This window comes from Hydra viridissima, unplaced genomic scaffold (genome assembly GCF_058129835.1).
Source record: "Hydra viridissima isolate aposymbiotic clone 2 unplaced genomic scaffold, HvirCarnegie_v1 scaffold_10, whole genome shotgun sequence".
NCBI classification, from domain to species: Eukaryota; Metazoa; Cnidaria; class Hydrozoa; order Anthoathecata; family Hydridae; genus Hydra; species Hydra viridissima.
In genome coordinates this window covers 4,902,491-4,920,207 of record NW_028324309.1, presented here as the reverse complement: position 1 = coordinate 4,920,207, position 17,717 = coordinate 4,902,491, and the positions used below count along the sequence as shown (strand labels likewise).

The 17,717-nt window shown below is 26.2% G+C and overlaps 1 protein-coding gene across 2 annotated transcripts in view; it reads left to right on the top strand.

The window, feature by feature from the left end:
* Positions 1–17,717, top strand: part of LOC145200006 (uncharacterized) — a 28,063-nt gene that overhangs the window by 2,320 nt on the left and 8,026 nt on the right. The window contains exons 1-18 of one of the 2 annotated variants that reach the window (XM_090065734.1): positions 1,248–1,499; positions 2,680–2,890; positions 3,960–4,169; positions 4,558–4,857; positions 5,025–5,174; positions 5,310–5,469; positions 5,816–5,973; positions 6,221–6,553; positions 8,946–9,091; positions 9,344–9,582; positions 10,160–10,350; positions 10,886–11,152; positions 11,784–11,897; positions 12,188–12,352; positions 14,032–14,181; positions 14,560–14,811; positions 15,327–15,491; positions 16,502–16,749. In XM_090065734.1, coding sequence (XP_089921860.1) covers positions 2,701–2,890; positions 3,960–4,169; positions 4,558–4,857; positions 5,025–5,174; positions 5,310–5,469; positions 5,816–5,973; positions 6,221–6,553; positions 8,946–9,091; positions 9,344–9,582; positions 10,160–10,350; positions 10,886–11,152; positions 11,784–11,897; positions 12,188–12,352; positions 14,032–14,181; positions 14,560–14,811; positions 15,327–15,491; positions 16,502–16,749 — 3,438 coding nt within the window. In that variant the 5' untranslated portion in view covers positions 1,248–1,499; positions 2,680–2,700. Of the gene's footprint in view, positions 1–1,247; positions 1,500–2,679; positions 2,891–3,959; positions 4,170–4,557; positions 4,858–5,024; positions 5,175–5,309; positions 5,470–5,815; positions 5,974–6,220; positions 6,554–8,945; positions 9,092–9,343; positions 9,583–10,159; positions 10,351–10,885; positions 11,153–11,783; positions 11,898–12,187; positions 12,353–14,031; positions 14,182–14,559; positions 14,812–15,326; positions 15,492–16,501; positions 16,750–17,717 lie in introns of those variants that run through there. The other variant, XM_090065733.1, reaches the window with a different exon arrangement.

The window sequence follows — 17,717 nt, the reverse complement described above, 5'->3', positions numbered from 1 at the left end:
GTAAAAACTAATCACACTATCCAATTATTGTTTTCAGATCAGTGGTCTTAAGTTTGGTTAACTTTTTGTTTGTTTTTTCGTTGCTCATTTCTCTGTAACTTCTAAACAACGTTTTTGAATTTATCTGATATCATTCTCAAGAGAATGATGAAGACAATCATCGCACCATGAAAAAAGCCTGAATTAATCATAGCACCTAAACAAAAGGGTGAATCTGGGCCATGATACTTTTTGAACAGTTTATGTTATTCAATGCCATGAATGTAAGCTGACATTGGGTATTATAAAAATAACCTGACTTTTAACATTTCATTTCACTGTTTGCTGCTTCGCCTCAAAAAGTTAAGTTAATCATAGTCAAACTCACACTTTTGCCGAACAGTTAAGAAGCGCCGTTACTTTTGCCGAACAGTTAAGAAGCGCCTTGTCAATCTTCAAAATAATTGAAGCAATGTCGTATCTTGAAAGACTTTTCATGTTTTGTTCCAGAAACTGTTCCAAAGACTTTTCATGTTTTGTTCCAGAAACAGATCTTCTTATAAATCATAAGAAGATCTGTTCTCTAGACATTTTTTTTAATCCACTTTTCTAATTGAGCATCACACACTTAGTTCCTTTACTTTTGCTTGCAATATTTTATTGGGGTGTAACAGGTTAATGAAGTTGAATGAGTTACAGACTGCAGGTTTTGCCAAACTAATCCATCACCATTACTTCACTTCTTGCTCCATTAGTTTTGCTAAGTTAAGAAATAATCGCATCAGGATTCTCCTTTTAATACACAGATCTTAAAAACCTTTAACGCTTAACGTAGCACACTTCACCTAATATTAATGAAGTTAATAGGGGTATGCTACCCCATGCATTAAAAATGTAAAATAAGCAAAGAATGCTTTTAAAGCATTTTTAGCACAGCATAAAAACTACTTCAGAATATAAAGCTTAATACAAAAAATGTTTAGTCTTAAGTAATATTTTGTTTTAGCCTTCATAAATCTTAATTTTTTCTATATTGTAGTTCAAACAATTATTTCATATAATTTAAGATAAAAAGATTTTAAAGGGAATACGTGTCCCTGATAAATCGAACCGTGTTCATTGAGTTAATCAAACTAACAATAAAAAGGAGGTGAAAGAAAGTGCACTTAACAGCATTTGTTTCTGAACATGCGCATTAGTGAGGTACTGCGCAAAGTGCTGTTTAATGTTTGAAACGACGAAATGAGCTGTTTATTTTAAAATCTGCTACTGCGTACTCAACCGATGCGGTTGCAATATATGAAAATCAGTTTTATGGACAAATTTATCTTGTTGATCAATTTATAAATTGTTTGTTTCGTTTAAATATAAGTATGGCTGTGTTTTATCGCACAGAGTGTCTAAGTTGGGTTTTTTTTGAATGATTTTGCTAACGTACCGTGACTGCGCAAATAATAACTTCAGAAAAATTTCATACTAGCTTGAAATCGCAAACTAATTTTGAAGACTAAAATGACACGGTGAGAAAATATTAGTTTTTTCAAACTTAAATCCTATACCAACTTTAATAAGGATTTCAGTAAATGATCCTGTGCAGCAAAATATATACTACTGTGTGACCAACTATCATTTTCATCAATGACCGAAATGTTTTTTCAATAGGTTGATAGGAAATAATTGCTATTTTCTTATATCAAAATTGGGTTTTTCCGTTAGTAACGAGTAATGACAAAAATAATTACAAGAGTTTATACCAGTATATAACATATACAATCTTCTTCTGTTTATTAAAATTTAACATTGTCAAGCGTTTAAAAACATTTCTTATTGTAACAAAATTATCTACTTGAATAAATTTTTTTACTTTTGAAAAATAAGTTTAACGGATTTAATATCTTTAATGCTTGAAAAAAAAAAAAAATTAAAAAAATGAAAATATGCAAGAGATAACAAATTTCGAAAGAGATGTTTTCACTTTACTTCTTACTTAATTTAGTTTTTAACGGAAAAGCTGCTCCCTATTTTCACTCTTTCTCTTTTTCACACGCTATGATTTGATTTGATATGATTTGAAGGATTTTTATTCGCTGGTCAAACTGAAGGAAAGTTGTACTTTTTTCGTGCCGCTGTTAACCCGATTCCATTAGGTAGTTGGACAACCTAATAGATTGATAAGAAATCTAACCTTTATTTTCATCAAATAATTTGAAACAATGGTGTTAAACCATTTTGAAATAAAAATAGATTGCTTAAGCGCATTACTAAACTAATATCAATTTGTAAGCAAAATATTGTCGGTCATGTTACATTAATTTGTGCTTATATACCAAGGTTTTTTCTTTTTAAGTTTTTTTCAAGATTTTTCTTTTCATTGTAACTATTTTTTGGCAGCTTCGCTTATGATATTTTAGGCTCAATTTTTCAGCTAGTTTTAAAGAATATGTGATTAGATTTTTTTGTAACTGATTTATTTGCTCAACTTCCTCCTTGGGTTGAATAACAATGTGCAGTTAAAAAAAAAAAAAAAGCAGTAGCCTTATTTCACCAATATTATGAAGGTTAAATATGTTGGTGAATTCGTTTTTTTTCAGTATATTTACTCAACATATTACTTGGTATTTTTTTAGCATATGCCATATACTTATTATATAACCCATGTTACATAAAACAATGATTGTATTGCATATATTGGAACTTTAGCTAATCAAACAAAAGAAAGAAATGCTTGGTCACGCTTTTTATTGGATCTTCTGTACCATGTGCATTATGAATAACGAAGCATATATGGATTTCTCAGAAGATCTAGACTATGCGAGCGTTAGTGGAATATTTATACCGATCAAACCGTCTTTTAAAATACAAACACCAGACGCTTTATCAGCACGAAGCATCAACAGTATTCCAATAAACGGTAATAACTTTTTGCAGTTTAAACGCAAACGTGCAGTAATTAAGTTTTAAAAGTTTTATTTGCAGCCTTTTAATTAAGTAGCGAAATGTGTTAACAATAAATCCTATTGTTAGACTTATCTTAAAAAATGTCTGACTTATTAACGACAATGAATTATATAATTTCATTTTTTAAAACCATTCAAATTATTTAAACGATCTTTTAAATTGATAAAATGTGTGATCTGCAAGGTCGTTAAGTTTAAATAAATTTCCATCCCTGATAGCATTAGCTTTTTAAAACAGCGACCGAATGTTGCATATATAAAGTTTGTATATACAAAAGTTGGTTGTTGATACAAACCGTGATCATTTCATTACTTGGAGGGAGATCTTAAACTATTAGTGACGTCTTGTCTCACAAAAGCGAAAGGAAAACACATCAGATATAGAAGAAGTTTTACAACACGATAGTTAACAAGCAACTTCTGTGAAAACGCAAGAACGACTTTTTTTCTAAAACCAAGTCTTTTTCTTCGTTCGACGAATCGCATTTGGAGTTTGAGATGCACAAAACTTTCATAATATTGCAGTTTTAGTTGGCTTTCCAGTTTTCGGCAATTCTTTTTTTAACTTTAACATTAAAATAAAATCCACTATGCTTTCAATTTAAAACTTCGTAGAAATTTCTCACACGTGTTAAACATTTGTTTACGGGTAAAAAAAAAAACAAACCAATAATGTCCCTACCAATTTCGAACAGCAATATAAATCCCAGTATGAAATGAAAAACTTTAAAATTAGCACTATTTTAATTAGCAATTATAATAGAAATTTGTTAATGTTCATATTTGAATGTTTTTTGAAATAAGTTTTATAATTGGTTGTGAATTAATCGAGCACCAGAGGGTTCTGGAGATTTTTTATTAAACGAGATTTACCCTTTCGGTTGCTACAACATAAAATTCAAGTTTAGGAAAATAAAGTGACTGGTTAAAAAAAGTTTTACTACTTGACATAATTATTTAAACATTTAAGCACACATAACTTAGTCTTGTCTTTCAAACTAACGATTTTTATTTTATTTTCAGCCAATTTTAACACTTTTAACAAGTTATATGATTACATTCAAGATCTTCGTAATAAAAAAATTCCCTTATATAATGGCTGCAAACTTGATGTTGATAACCAGAAAACGTCTTTTAAGTTAACCGCTGGAAAAGAATGTCCTGGAGGTGTTAATATTGGAGTTGTTTTAAAGACTTATTTTGATATCTTTGATATTGACACCGTTTCTTCAGGTAATTTTTGAAATATTTCTCTGAGAAAGTGTTAATTAAAAGCAAACAAGAAAACAACTTTACTTTATGCTATACTAATCATTTCAAACATAACTTTAAAATTGCAGTTTTCTTAAGAATAACTTGTAAGTTATTCATTCTTAGTAATTAGAAGAAATTTATAATGCACTCAAAGTAAAAGAGCAAAGTATATTTTTAAAAATCTTTATGCATGACGTAAATCTGTTCATTTGTAAACTTAGTTAGGTTTAAATCTTCCATTGAAAATTATTAGCAAGGATCTCAAAATGTCTTGTGGGTTGAGGTTTTGCATGAGTTATGTATGAACTTATCATGTTATAGAGTAATATTTCTCAACTGTTTTTCTTATAAATTGCATTTTTTTAAGGATTTGTTCAAAGCAACAAAATACTTTTCAAAGATTTGTTGATAACTCAAACGTATGTGACAATTCATGGAGAGTATAAAGGAGATTACTCTCATACTCAGTCTATGCTGAAGTTTGCAGAAATAGACTTAAAGTTGGATATTCCTAGAAACCAGGATGTGTCACCCCAAAAAACACCAGTAAGAAGTGGACTTCCTAAAACCAATTCACCTAAAAGTGACACTGTTAAAGAAAACTTTAATTTCTTGTTAACGGGCAAGTTTAACGATCTAAAGACTGAAATAACATTTAATTTGACAGGTATTTGTTAGTTTTTCTAATATAACATATAATGAGTTTTTAATTAGTCTTACTGTTAAAAAAAAACCTTTGCTAAAAATGTGGAATTCCATGTGACTTTTATATGAAGTCATTTATACTTTTCTTCTTTAATGCATTATGTTGTCTTAAACTTTTTTGTTGTTCAGAGAGTTCAATTGCAAAAATTAGTATTGAGATAAAAGATACAACTGTTGAGAAATTAATGGAGTCTTGGAAGTTGAACCCTTCTGATTTAACAGATATTGGATTTCCTTTCGAAAAATTTAAAGATGTAAAAATAGATGGGTTTATAAAAGGTGAATAGTTCAAGTTTTGAACATAAAGAATAATTAGTTTCTTCATAAATTGTTTAAAATAAGTTGTATCTTTAACATAACAGCAACTCTATTGTATTTACACTAACTTAAAAATATTTTGTTTTTATTCTTTAGGCTTATTCAACACATCAAACAACCATTTCCAACTTTTTGCTATGTTTAAATACAATCATGATTATTTAAATCTAGATGTTTATTTAATTTTAAACAAAGCTAGTGAGAGACCTGTCAGTGCTGCTCTTGTAGTAAAGCTTAATGAAGTTGTGAATATTGTGTAAGTTTGATTGGTTTGTACATCAGTTACAGATTTTTATTGTTTATTCTTAAGTAAATGGTTTTCACAGAAATGGCTTCTTTAAAGTTTCTTCTTTTTGCTTGAAAATCAACTAAAAACTATTTTTTCTGTAATATATCTACATCAACAAAAAATTAAAGAGTTTCATCATAGCCAGAGTATATATATATATATATATATATATATATATATATATATATATATATATATATATATATATATATATATATATATATATATATATATATATATATATATATATATATAAATTCCTGTGATTTTGATTGTCAATGTAAAACTGATGTTTCCATTAATACTTCTTTAGTGATCATTTGAAAAAAATAGCAAATTATGAAGGTCCTGATTTCATCAAACATTTGGTGCAGAGTTGCACTCTTTCTGTATCAAGTACAACAATTGATCTGATTGAATATGAAGGGTTTTTAAAATTAGATGGGAAGGTTCAAAAGTCTGTTCAGTCTGGTAGGCTTTTATTTGAATGATTTATTTTTATTATTATGCTAGCAAAATAGTTTAAAAGATATTGAATCAGAATGAAAACTTGGGCTGCAATATTTTCCTCTTTTAATCTTTATTTTAGAACCTCTTTGTTTTTCTTCTTTTATTATTTATTTCTTATATATTTTATTTCTTTTTTTATTGCTACTTTCTTAATTATTTTTTATTACACTGTGATTAAAACTCATTTTCTGTCTTCTATCTTTTAAAGGTATCAATATCTTTATTGAAACAGATATGAAAAAAGCTTTGAAAAATTGTGCTGATCAACTCTCAATACAAAGTCCTAAAAAAAGGGCGCCACTTGCTTCAAGGAATGCAAAGAAACAGAAAAAAAAAGTGGATAATTTAGTGAAAATCACTTTGTCAAAAACTGGTGTTGTAATAAAATTGCCTGAGGGTTTCTCTGATAATCTAAAAGTATTAATGAAGTGTTTTCTTCATGAGATGAAGGTTTATGCAACAAAACAGGCATTAAACATTCCAAGTTTGCTAGCAGACAGACAAAAAAAACCATTTTTTTATATTAGTGAACTATCCTTTGGTATATTTTTTACTTCATTTCTTTTTTTTAATGTCTTGTTAAATATGGAAATGCCTGCTGTTATATACGCATAGACATACTTCTGTTATTCTACAGCTATTGAAAACCCAGGTTTATTACTCAAGCAATCTGGTTTAAAAACTGACTAGTTTAGAAGCTGACTAAATTAGAAATATTTTATGTCATTAAGCAGGGAGTATTATTAAAGATTTTATAAAACATATTCTTAAAAGATTTTATAGAACATATCCTTAAAAGATTTTATAGAACATATTCTTAAAAGATTTTATAGAACATATTCTTAAAAGATTTTATAGAACATATTCTTAAAAGATTTTATAGAACATATTCTTAAAAGATTTTATAGAACATATTCTTAAAAAATTTTATAGAACATATCCTTAAAAGATTTTATAGAACATATTCTTAAAAGATTTTATAGAACATATTCTTAAAAGATTTTATAGAACATATTCCTAAAAGATTTTATAGAACATATTCTTAAAAGATTTTATAGAACATATTCTTAAAAGATTTTATAGAACATATTCTTAAAAGATTTTATAGAACATATTCTTAAAAGATTTTATAGAACATATCCTTAAAAGATTTTATAGAACATATTCTTAAAAGATTTTATAGAACATATCCTTAAAAGATTTTATAGAACATATTCTTAAAAGATTTTATAGAACATATCCTTAAAAGATTTTATAGAACATATTCTTAAAAGATTAAAAAATATTTTTGTTCCTTTGGTATTTTTTTTTTGTTCCTTTGGTATTTTTTTACTTTTTTTCTTTGTTTTAATTTCTTGTTAAATATGGATATATCTGCTGTTATACAAACATAGAATTACCTGGTGTTATACTACAGCTATAGAAACCCAGATCTATTTCTTACAATGAGCAGGCTCATTGTAAGAGTATAGAGTTATATGATATGAGTAATTATTTTATAAAATATTTTACAAGGGTTTGTATGTTTTTACTCTGGAAATAATATTTTTAAAAAACCCAAAAAAAAGAACTTCTTTATTGATTTAAAATGATCCCATAAGGAATGTGAACAAGCTTGTAAAATCAAATTCACTGAAAGAAGTAGTCCATAAAAAAATAGTAAATTGACATAAAATATCAGTTTTTTTGTTTAACCACTTCTATCTAGGTCATTAAGATAAAAACTGGACTCTTTAAAATATGAATATGTATCAGTTTGTGAAAATAAGTTAATGTGACACTTTATATTCACTTTATTGTTATCACATAAAATTGCACAACAGTTTCCATTTGAATCCAAAATTGATTCAAGAATAGAATCAATTACTTTATACTGAAAGTTTGAATCAAGACAACTTACTGGCATCATGAAAACTCTAAAAGTGGGTTCACCAAAAGGACACATAGTTATAACAATCAGTATCATCTTTGCTGGTTGAATAACAGATTTTCTAGAAAATTCTTCACTGTGGTTAGTTAATGAAGCTTTAACTTAAATTTCATCTACCATTTTGTAAAAGACATATTAAATTCATTGTTGTTTAATTTAGAATCTTCTGATGTTTTTGCAGAGCAGAAAAACTAGTAAGCTGATAATCATCTCTAATTCATTTACTGAGCACTTTAAAAGCAGAAAACTCAATTGCATAAAAATAATTTTTGAAGGATCAGTACATCACCTAGAATTGCGGCTTTCATAGAAGCTAAACTTTCAACAATATTATTTAAGTTCCTCTTAATCAATATTATTTAACTTTCTTACAGTTTCAGTCAAATTTAACCACATTTCTTGCAGTTTCAGTCAAATTTAACCAAATTGTTTAAAACAACTGTATGGTTTTTTAACTTGTAATGTAGGATAAGCATCCATAGTGATGCATCTCATACTTTAAAGTAGAAGAAAGATTTTTTAAAGTTCATCAGCTTATATATTTCTTGCTATTGTAATTCCTGAAACAGTAATCCTTAATTTTGATAGAGCAGTTACGCTAGACTATCAAAAAAACTTTTTAAAAATTAAGTAGGTGGAGGAGATTTTTCCATGAACTTTTTTTTTCTTCCTGAAATATAAAAGGGTAATTGCCATCAGGGTAGTTTACTTCTTGGAATAGCAGACTTCTACTATTTTTGGACCATTTCTTTGTTTGTCTTAGAATACATACTTGTTTTTTTAAATTTAAGCATGTGTTGTATATGTTGCATATGATAATAAGAATATTTACTAACTTTTTAACTTGTAGGCCTCAAGTTTTTTATTTGTAATGGACCTGGGTTTTAGATAGCTAAGGGTTATACATACATAGATGTTCCTGCTGTTATGAATTTCCTGACATTTTGCTGTTAACTGGTTTATGAAAGCAATTTTAATTTTTCTCTTTTTTTTTATTTTCAAGGAAAAGATGTGTTTCAAATTACTGCTAAATACACTGGCGATATTGAAGTTCCTGGTATTGGTGTAAAAATATCAAATTCAAAATTTTCAATTAGTAGAAAGAAACCAGAAGGAGATTGGATTTTTAACTGTAAAGCCGACATTATTGTAAGTTTTTATCTTTTATTTCAAGAAAAGAAAAAGTTTATATATTGTTAATATATTCTACAATGTTCTTGGGGGTAAACAATTGGGGTTTAAAATCTTAAAAGTAAACTTTGAAATTACCGCAGATTGAGAAAGCAATCATCATAATAAAATACTTCCTGTAATGCCTTTTTTTATAACTGCAACTGAAAAAGGTATAGAACAAATTAATGTGATTTTTTTAATTTATTAACTTTGTATTGGTTTTTTCAGTCAAATATTTTGAAAGACCCCAAGATTAAAAAAGGAAAGATAGACTTCACTTTTGATACAAAAAAAAATTTTCAAGTTAGTATCAAGATTCCTGCTATGCAATTCAATTCTTTTGCAGAATTTTTTGGAGTTCAGCCATTTGATGGAGTTAATCATTTAGAAAAATACTTTAACCTAGCAATAAAAGATTTTTATATTAATGGAAAGTTAAACTTGGCTGATAAAACTGGAGAACTGACGTGAGTACAACACAATTGATCTTTTTGTTTCAACTTCTGAATGTAACTTAGAATTGTTTTTTTTTTCTACACACTAAAACTTACTATAAAATAGTTGTAAGTTAATCATACATTACAGTTTTATAGTTTCGTAAAAGCACTAGCTTTTAGTAGCTCATGTTCTTTTAGTAGCTCATTTAGTTTTATAGTTTTTTTTTACCATTGTGTTTGAACACTTAGATATTTTTTTTACCATTGTGATGAACAATTTTTTTAAATTAGAAATTCTTTGATACTTTACAATTTTTCAGTATTGGCAAAAAAGATTTTGAAATTTTAAAGTTATCATCCAAATGTATTTTATGAATAAGATTCGGAATTTAAATGTTTTTTTTTTAAACTTATCATATATAATTGCATAACCTAGTTAAGACAAAAGACCTATTAAGTGATAAAAAAAAACAACTGAAGAATAGCCTTCATGATGCTTTAAACTAATATGCTCTCATATGTTCTTTTATATACTGGTTAATAATCAAAAAATCAATTTCAAAAATTTCATTATTTCATCAAAATCAATAAAAACTTTTTTTTGTAGAGTTACTGGTTCTCCTGTAATTAATGGTATGTCAGGTTTAACACTTGCTGTTTTCATTTGGAGACGTGAAAATAGTGATGCCCTAGGAATAACATTTGGTTTTGTAATGAAGAACATGCGTTTAGATGAGGCACTGAAGAGTTTTTCAGGTGTTGAGATGCCAGATACCTGGCTTAGTGATATGTCAATAGGTATATCTTTATTTCAAATGAACGTTTGATATAGTAATTAAGAACAGTATAAAATTATATATATATATATATATATATATATATATATATATATATATATATATATATATATATATATATATATATATATATATATATATTACAAACTAGGATTATTTAGTCCATAATTGAATCTTGAAGGTAAATCTCAAAAACTAGATCTGGGATTAGACCCATAAATAATACTTTTATCCTTGTCATTCTCTAGTTCTAGCTCTCTAGTTCTAGTTTTCTAGTATTGCAGATTTACTTCAATCTGTTAAATTCAAATATTAAAATGTATTTATAATAATTACAATGTATAATTTAAAAAAGAAAATTACAAAGACTAAAAAAAAAATTATTTTTCAATCTTTAGTTATATTTCAACAAATTTTTAAAAATCTGTTTTGTCAGGTAAAGTTTAGAAAGTAAAACCTACTTTTATGTAATTCTCACTTTCTCACTTTTAAAAACGATTTTTTTAAAGTGTTTTTTTTCTTACAATTTACTTTAGTAATGCTGGCCAGTAATGCAGATAAAGATTATTGTAAGTCAGATAAATCTAAAAGACCAGAATGTCAGAAGTCAACTAAGAGCAAAGCCAATGCTGATGCAAAAACTACAAGTAGTAAAAATCAAATTGGCATACCAAAATCTTCCCATGGCTCTTCACAGAAATCTTCAAGTACCAACAAACCAAAGGAATCAAAAGCTGTTAGTGAACTTGCTAGTAATCATTTTAAAACAATTGATGAACTGAGGGATATTGAAATTGTGAAAGGTGAAGATATTTTTAAGTACTTTTTATAATCATAAATAATCTGTTATATTTTATTATTTTAATGTTCATTATCACAAATAATATTTATTATCATGAAAAAATCATTTATGAATTTTTTCATGATTTATACTAAATCTTTTTTTTGGAATAATGTGAAAAAAAAGATTTAGTATGGAATATGAAAAAAAAATTAGAAAAAGAAAAATTGCAGGTGGCATAACAATCTTTATATATTTGTAAATGTAGTGCATTTAATATCTTATCTGCAATTCAGTGTTTACAATATATTATGTTTCTATATAAGATCTATTAAATAAAAGGAACGGTACTTGTGTACCTTTTTTTGATTTAATAAACAAAATATACAAACTGCCTTGTTAAGTTCTATTGTTGATCCAATAGGTTTTATTACTAAAAGTTAAATATTAGTTGTTAAAATCTTTAGGTAAAATTAAAGCAGAGTTTTTCATTAATGTTTCAACTTGAATTGATCTAGAAACAAAATAAAAAAGTTAAAACAAAAATAAGAAAGAAAGAAATACACAGTGTATTTAGCAATCTTTTTTTCTTTTTTCTTTTTTTTTTTTCTTAAAAAATTGTTTAATGATTTTAAACAAAACTACTTGTTTAGGACTTATACTGAAAGCTTCTATTGAGCCTAAAGCTGAGCATTGTCATGGTAATGGGATTTGTCAGTTCCTTGTTGATAAACAGGTCAAAGAACTTAGTCTTAAAGGACGTTTCAGTAAGTATTTTTATGTTTTAATTTTATATTGAAGATATTTTTGTTAAAATTGTTTAGTTTTCTTAATGCAGTAAAAAAATTTAATGCTCATGAAATATTTTATAAAGAAAAAAACCTTGTGACTTAACAAATATAATTTCGTTAGATTAACCTGTTTTAAATAAAACAAATATTAGTTCTGTTTTCTTATTATATTATATTCCTTTTTGTAAATATTGTATGCATCATTTAATATAAGTTTGCCTATTGAAAACTTTTTTTAATTTCTGTTTTATAAAATTGTTTATTAGCAACATCCAGTGTCACAATTGAAGCTGGAATTAGTGTTGATATAAAATTAGGTGGAGATGTTACTTTGAAAAGTGCATCTTTGGTGTTAGAGTTTGGATCTGAAAATAATAAAGTTTCTATAAAATGTGAATTTCATACCGTAAATCCACCACTCAAGATTGCAGGTTAAATTTTTTAATAAAACTCTTATTATTATTATTTATTGTCTTATTTATTGAATTATCATTATTACATATACTGGTTTTAAACAAATCAGTAAAAGCATTAAGTTTATAAATTTTTGCTGACATTCATTTTTCCAAGGAAGCACAAAATGCTGAAGTTATTCTAATATTTGTATTCAGTTTTTAATAAAAAATTTTTCAAGCATTAATCTTAAGCTCTGTTAAATAACTTTGGAAAACTTTTTATTTAGTTGTGGAACATCCATAAAAAGAATGATTAAATTACGCAAACATTGTTACTTATAATTTCTTATTTTCCATGTGGCAAAATAACGATTATGTTAGTTAGAACCATAATAATTTGATTTTAAAAAACTCATATTAGAATCCATTTACACTCTATAAGTCAAAACATATGCCATAGTTATGTCAAGTTATAAAATATGTTGCTCAGTATATAGCTCCAGGTCACTTCTTTTTACCAACTACAAGTTTTTTAACAAATTTTATCAAGGAAAACCAAACTAATTTGAAACATTGAAACTTAATTGATTAAAAACTCTTCTGAAATCAATATTTGCAGAAATGCTGATCCACTTAAAGCATTTTCATAGCAATATTGAAGTCAATGAAAAAACTTCATTCTCTACCTTTTTTTTACTTGTAGAAAATAACAGGGGAGTATTGGGAACACAAAGTGGCCTGGGACCAGTTTTCTGATATTTTTTTCTGAATTTTCATTTTAATAATATAGCGAATTAAAAATTTTGTAATCATGAAATTTAAAATACTGATGTTTTACTTATATATTTTCAATCACAAAATTTTAATAAATTCTTTCAGAAAAGAGTATTCAACAACAGCTAAAAATAAAAACATATTTGCTCATCAAAACAATTTGTTTCACTCTTTTTACATTTTGTTTAAAAAGAGTGACCTTCTAAGAAACAATTTGTTTCTTAGAAGGTCACTCTTTTTACATAAAGATTCTATGAGATCACATATAGATCACTAAAATTGAATCAATATCTTGTAGTAAATTTTTTTCTGTGCACATGATAAGCAATGACTCCAAATTGTCTTGAGACAATGAGTTTCTTAAGCGGTTCTTGAGATATTTGAGAACTGAGAATGATCTTTCACACAACACACAGAGTTTGTTAGTTTCACATGATAGGTGCATCATCTTAAACTAAAATTATTTTTTCTATTTTTATTGATATATATATATATGGTTTACTGCTATTTTTATATTTTAGCTACAAGGATGTCAAAATTTGATATCTATAGTTTTAAAACATTTTTGAATGTATTTGTGGCCTATTTTTATATGTATGAACATTTATTTTTTACTTCTTATGAGATATACAGCTGAATTATATATGTAATTAAATTACTTTGTCACTTATTTAATATTTTTTTGTAGATTGGTCTAAAAAATATTTTATATTATCAGCCCACTGGGACAAGTCCTGGTATCCCTAAAGAATAATCCGCCCCTGGAAATGAATATGTTCATTATAGTTTTGCTTAAGCAATTAAAAAAATATATATTCAAATAACTTTTATTAAAATATTGCTACAATTAGAAAAACTTTGTCTGTTGGATTGCAAAGTTTTTTATTTCTCAAAAATATTTATTTTGTTGATGGCAAGATATATTTTTCTTTTTTATCCAGGTTTTATTGAAATTGATTTATGTGGAAAGTTAAGAATTGGCGGAACAATGGAAGGCATGATCAAGAAACCATTTAATATACAATGGCTTTCATTTGGAAATCTTAAACTAAGCTTTGGACTTGATCTAAAGACTGCTCTTCCATCAATTGGTATTTTTTTTTTTTTGCAGGCTTCATTACTTTGATTGACTTTAAAAGTTGTAAATTGTAGAAATAGTTGTATAACTTTAAATAGCCTAAAAATTTAGGTAAAAAATTACATCAATTCATACAATTAATTACATTAATTCATTTCTTGAAAATGTAATCCTTATAAATTTTATAATTCTCACTAATCATATATTATACAAAATTTAACTGTTGATTTGTCTGTTACTTCGTTTTAACTTTGTAAATTTGTGGTGAAGTTTAATCTTCTTACCATTTTCTTAGCATTTTATAAGAAGGTTTAAATAAACTTTTTTTTTACAAACTTAAATAATTTGGCTTTACTATATTAACTTCTTTTGCATCACAAAAAATTATTAGAAATGGGAGCAGATGTTTGGCTGGGAGATATTGATGACAAAGACCCCCAGCAGTTATTTAAATTTCAAGGTTACTTTGGTTTTGATGCAACTTCACCTAGTAATTGCTTTTTCTACGCTCGCAGCTTTGGTGCAGATTTAACTATAGGTAATATTTTCAGAGCACTTAAATATGAAGGAGTATTACCGCAAATGGTTGCTGAAAGTGGTTTCAAGGATGAAATAAAAATCTCTTTTAACCTTTTTCCAACAGGTAAGTCTTATAATGATAAATATTCTTTTATTGTGTCTACTTTAAACTCTTAACATAAATTTATTATGAGATGTGTTTTTTGTTTTTTATGTGTTTTGCAGCAAGGAAAGTTTCTCAACTGTCTGGTGATTGTTGTTGAAAAAGACTAAGGGTCATTTTAAGAACTAATAAACAATTTGCTTTCAGATATAAACTTAAAGGTTTCAAAATTCAAAATTTAAAATTTGAAGAAGCAGAATCCTAAAGAAAAACCAAATATTTAAAGATAAAAATGAAGTTGCAGCATTTGTTTTAAATTTTAATTTGTAGAAATTATTTTCTTTAACAAGCTATTTATTATTTTTTTAGTAATCATATTTAGTAAAATAATAATTTTCATGATTTTTATTAAATGATTGTTGTGTTATAATAGAATTTCACATGTTTCTTCAAATTTTTGTTAATTATTTGTTTATATTAATGTAAAAAAAATTCCAAATACCATATGTTAACATAATTTTGCATTTTTTTTTTAGAAAAAAAAATTGAAGAATTTGGATTTTCCATTCCTCCTGGCTTTGTGTTTAAAGGAAAAATTTCCATTTTGGGTTACAATATTGAATGTGATTTAAGAATTAACCACAAAGTTCTCTCATTTTTCTTGGATGCAAAGTTTGATCCAATTGATGATTGGGGATTTGGTATGACAGTTATATTTAAAATCTGTAATGTTTTAATATGCATGTATAATATTTTTGACAATGAGAATGTTATTTTTTTATTATCAAACTCATAGTTACCAAGTGTTATGAGACACTTTAGGCTGTGAAATCATTATATAATGAATAAAAAAATCATCAAATAAAAAAAAATCATTAAACTCTTATTTTTTTGGATGCAAAGTTTGATCCAATTGAAAATGGGGAATGACATTTCTATTTGTATTTTTACTGTTTCGCTTGCAAAAATACTTTTGTTACAGGTTTGGTTTTTATATATTTAATAACAATTTTTTAACAACAATTTTTGATGTTTAGGTTGTTTTGTTTTTTTTTTGTTTTTTTTTTAAAAGTAGCAATTATAACTAAACTAAAAAAGAAAAAAAAGAAAAAAGTAGATTTATCAGCATTTCATTAGTATTTGAGTCTTTTAGTTTTTGTAAATATTTATCTAATGCATGATTTTTTTAATACTAGTAATACTTCTTTAAGCAACTAAATTCAAATTAGAATTAAAAGAAGAAGCAATTACAAAAATCTGTTTTAAAGCTTCAAAAAAATTGAATATCTATGTATTGTTTTTTTGGGGGTCGACAAGCTTTGTGTTCATTTCTTGAAAGAAAGTTAGTAGGAGAAGAAAAATATATGTTTTAATTTTTTTAATGACTCAAGTAATTAAGATAAGAGATTAATTTTGCTATTTTAGTGATTTTAACTGTTATTTTAATGATTAATTTTGTGTAACTTTGATTGACTGGTTTTGGTGAGAGTTAAAAAATAACGCATGCATTTGATATTGTGTTGAAGAAAATTTTTTACTTTATACAAGTGTTTGATAAATATTTCAAAATAAATTTTTGATCTGCTTTTGTTACTCTATGGTGTTTTTTTTGTTCAAAATTATTTCAGTAAAATTCTATGATGTTTACATTAAATCAGTTGTTATTATTTTTGTTTACATTCTTTCAACTTCTAAAAACATTTCTTTATAGGTTTGATAAAGCTTTATCGAACAGCTGAAGATCACTCTGCTGGACCTATTTTATATGTAAACACAGATCCTAAGCTTGAAGTCTGCATAAGAGGGTATATAAACATTCTTGGAGTAGGAACATCTGTTAATATTGAACTTAACAAGTCTGAGTTTTCTTTTAAAGTTTCTGGTGACTTTTGGGGTGTTTTAACTATGTCAATAGAAGTAAAAGCTGCTTATACTGAAAAAGTGTTAAAATCATTTTCTGTAAGTTTGTTCATTTATCCTTAAGATAATTTGCTGGTTTCTACATCCATTAACCATATTGTTAATTGGTTTTTTAAAAAAATTTCTCTTTTGTGAAAAGAAAATCAGCTCTTGTTAAAATAAATTTTATGCATGAAATATCCTATTTATAATCATAAAGATTGTTTTTCTAAGATACCAGTTTAAACCTCTAGTTCAGAAATTCATTGACAAAGTGAGAAAACTAAAATTATGCTGATCAATTTATTTCTTTAATGCATGTACAGTAGCATACTAAAGTTTAGAAACACCAAATTTTTTTCGATTTTTAAAGTATAATATTTTACAAAATCTCTCAATTCAGCTAAAATATTTACCAAATGTTCTTTATATTAATTTAGTTCATGATAAAAACACAAAAATTATAAATTGTAATGATTAATTAAACTTTTATTTTTATTTGAGAAAGCTTCTGTGCAAAACTTTAGATACAACTGAATTTTGATAAAAATTTATTTTAAAAATTATTAAATTGTCATTTTGTCAATAAGACATTTAGTGTTTGGTGGCGTATCTATTTGTATTGTATTTTGATTTTTTTGTAATTTCAAATAACACTTAACAGATCCAGCACAAGGTTTGGATCATTATCTTGTAAGATTTATTTGCAACTCATTTTATTCTTTGCATGTGGCGCTACAACATTCTTTATGATGTCTAAATAAACTCTCTGTTCCATAATACCTATTATGCAATCAATAGGATACACATGGTAAAACTAAAACCTCCCAAATCATAACATTTCTCCACCAATGCTTAACAGTAGGGAACTGATTATTTGGAGTCTGTCTCCTACTGGATATCTGGCATTCCTAATTCTGCCACTACTGAATAGAATAAACTTTGATTTTTCATAGAAACGGAATTTTGACTTGATTGAGCTATTGCAAATTTTATTTTGGCTTTCTTGCAGATATCAATGTTTTCTT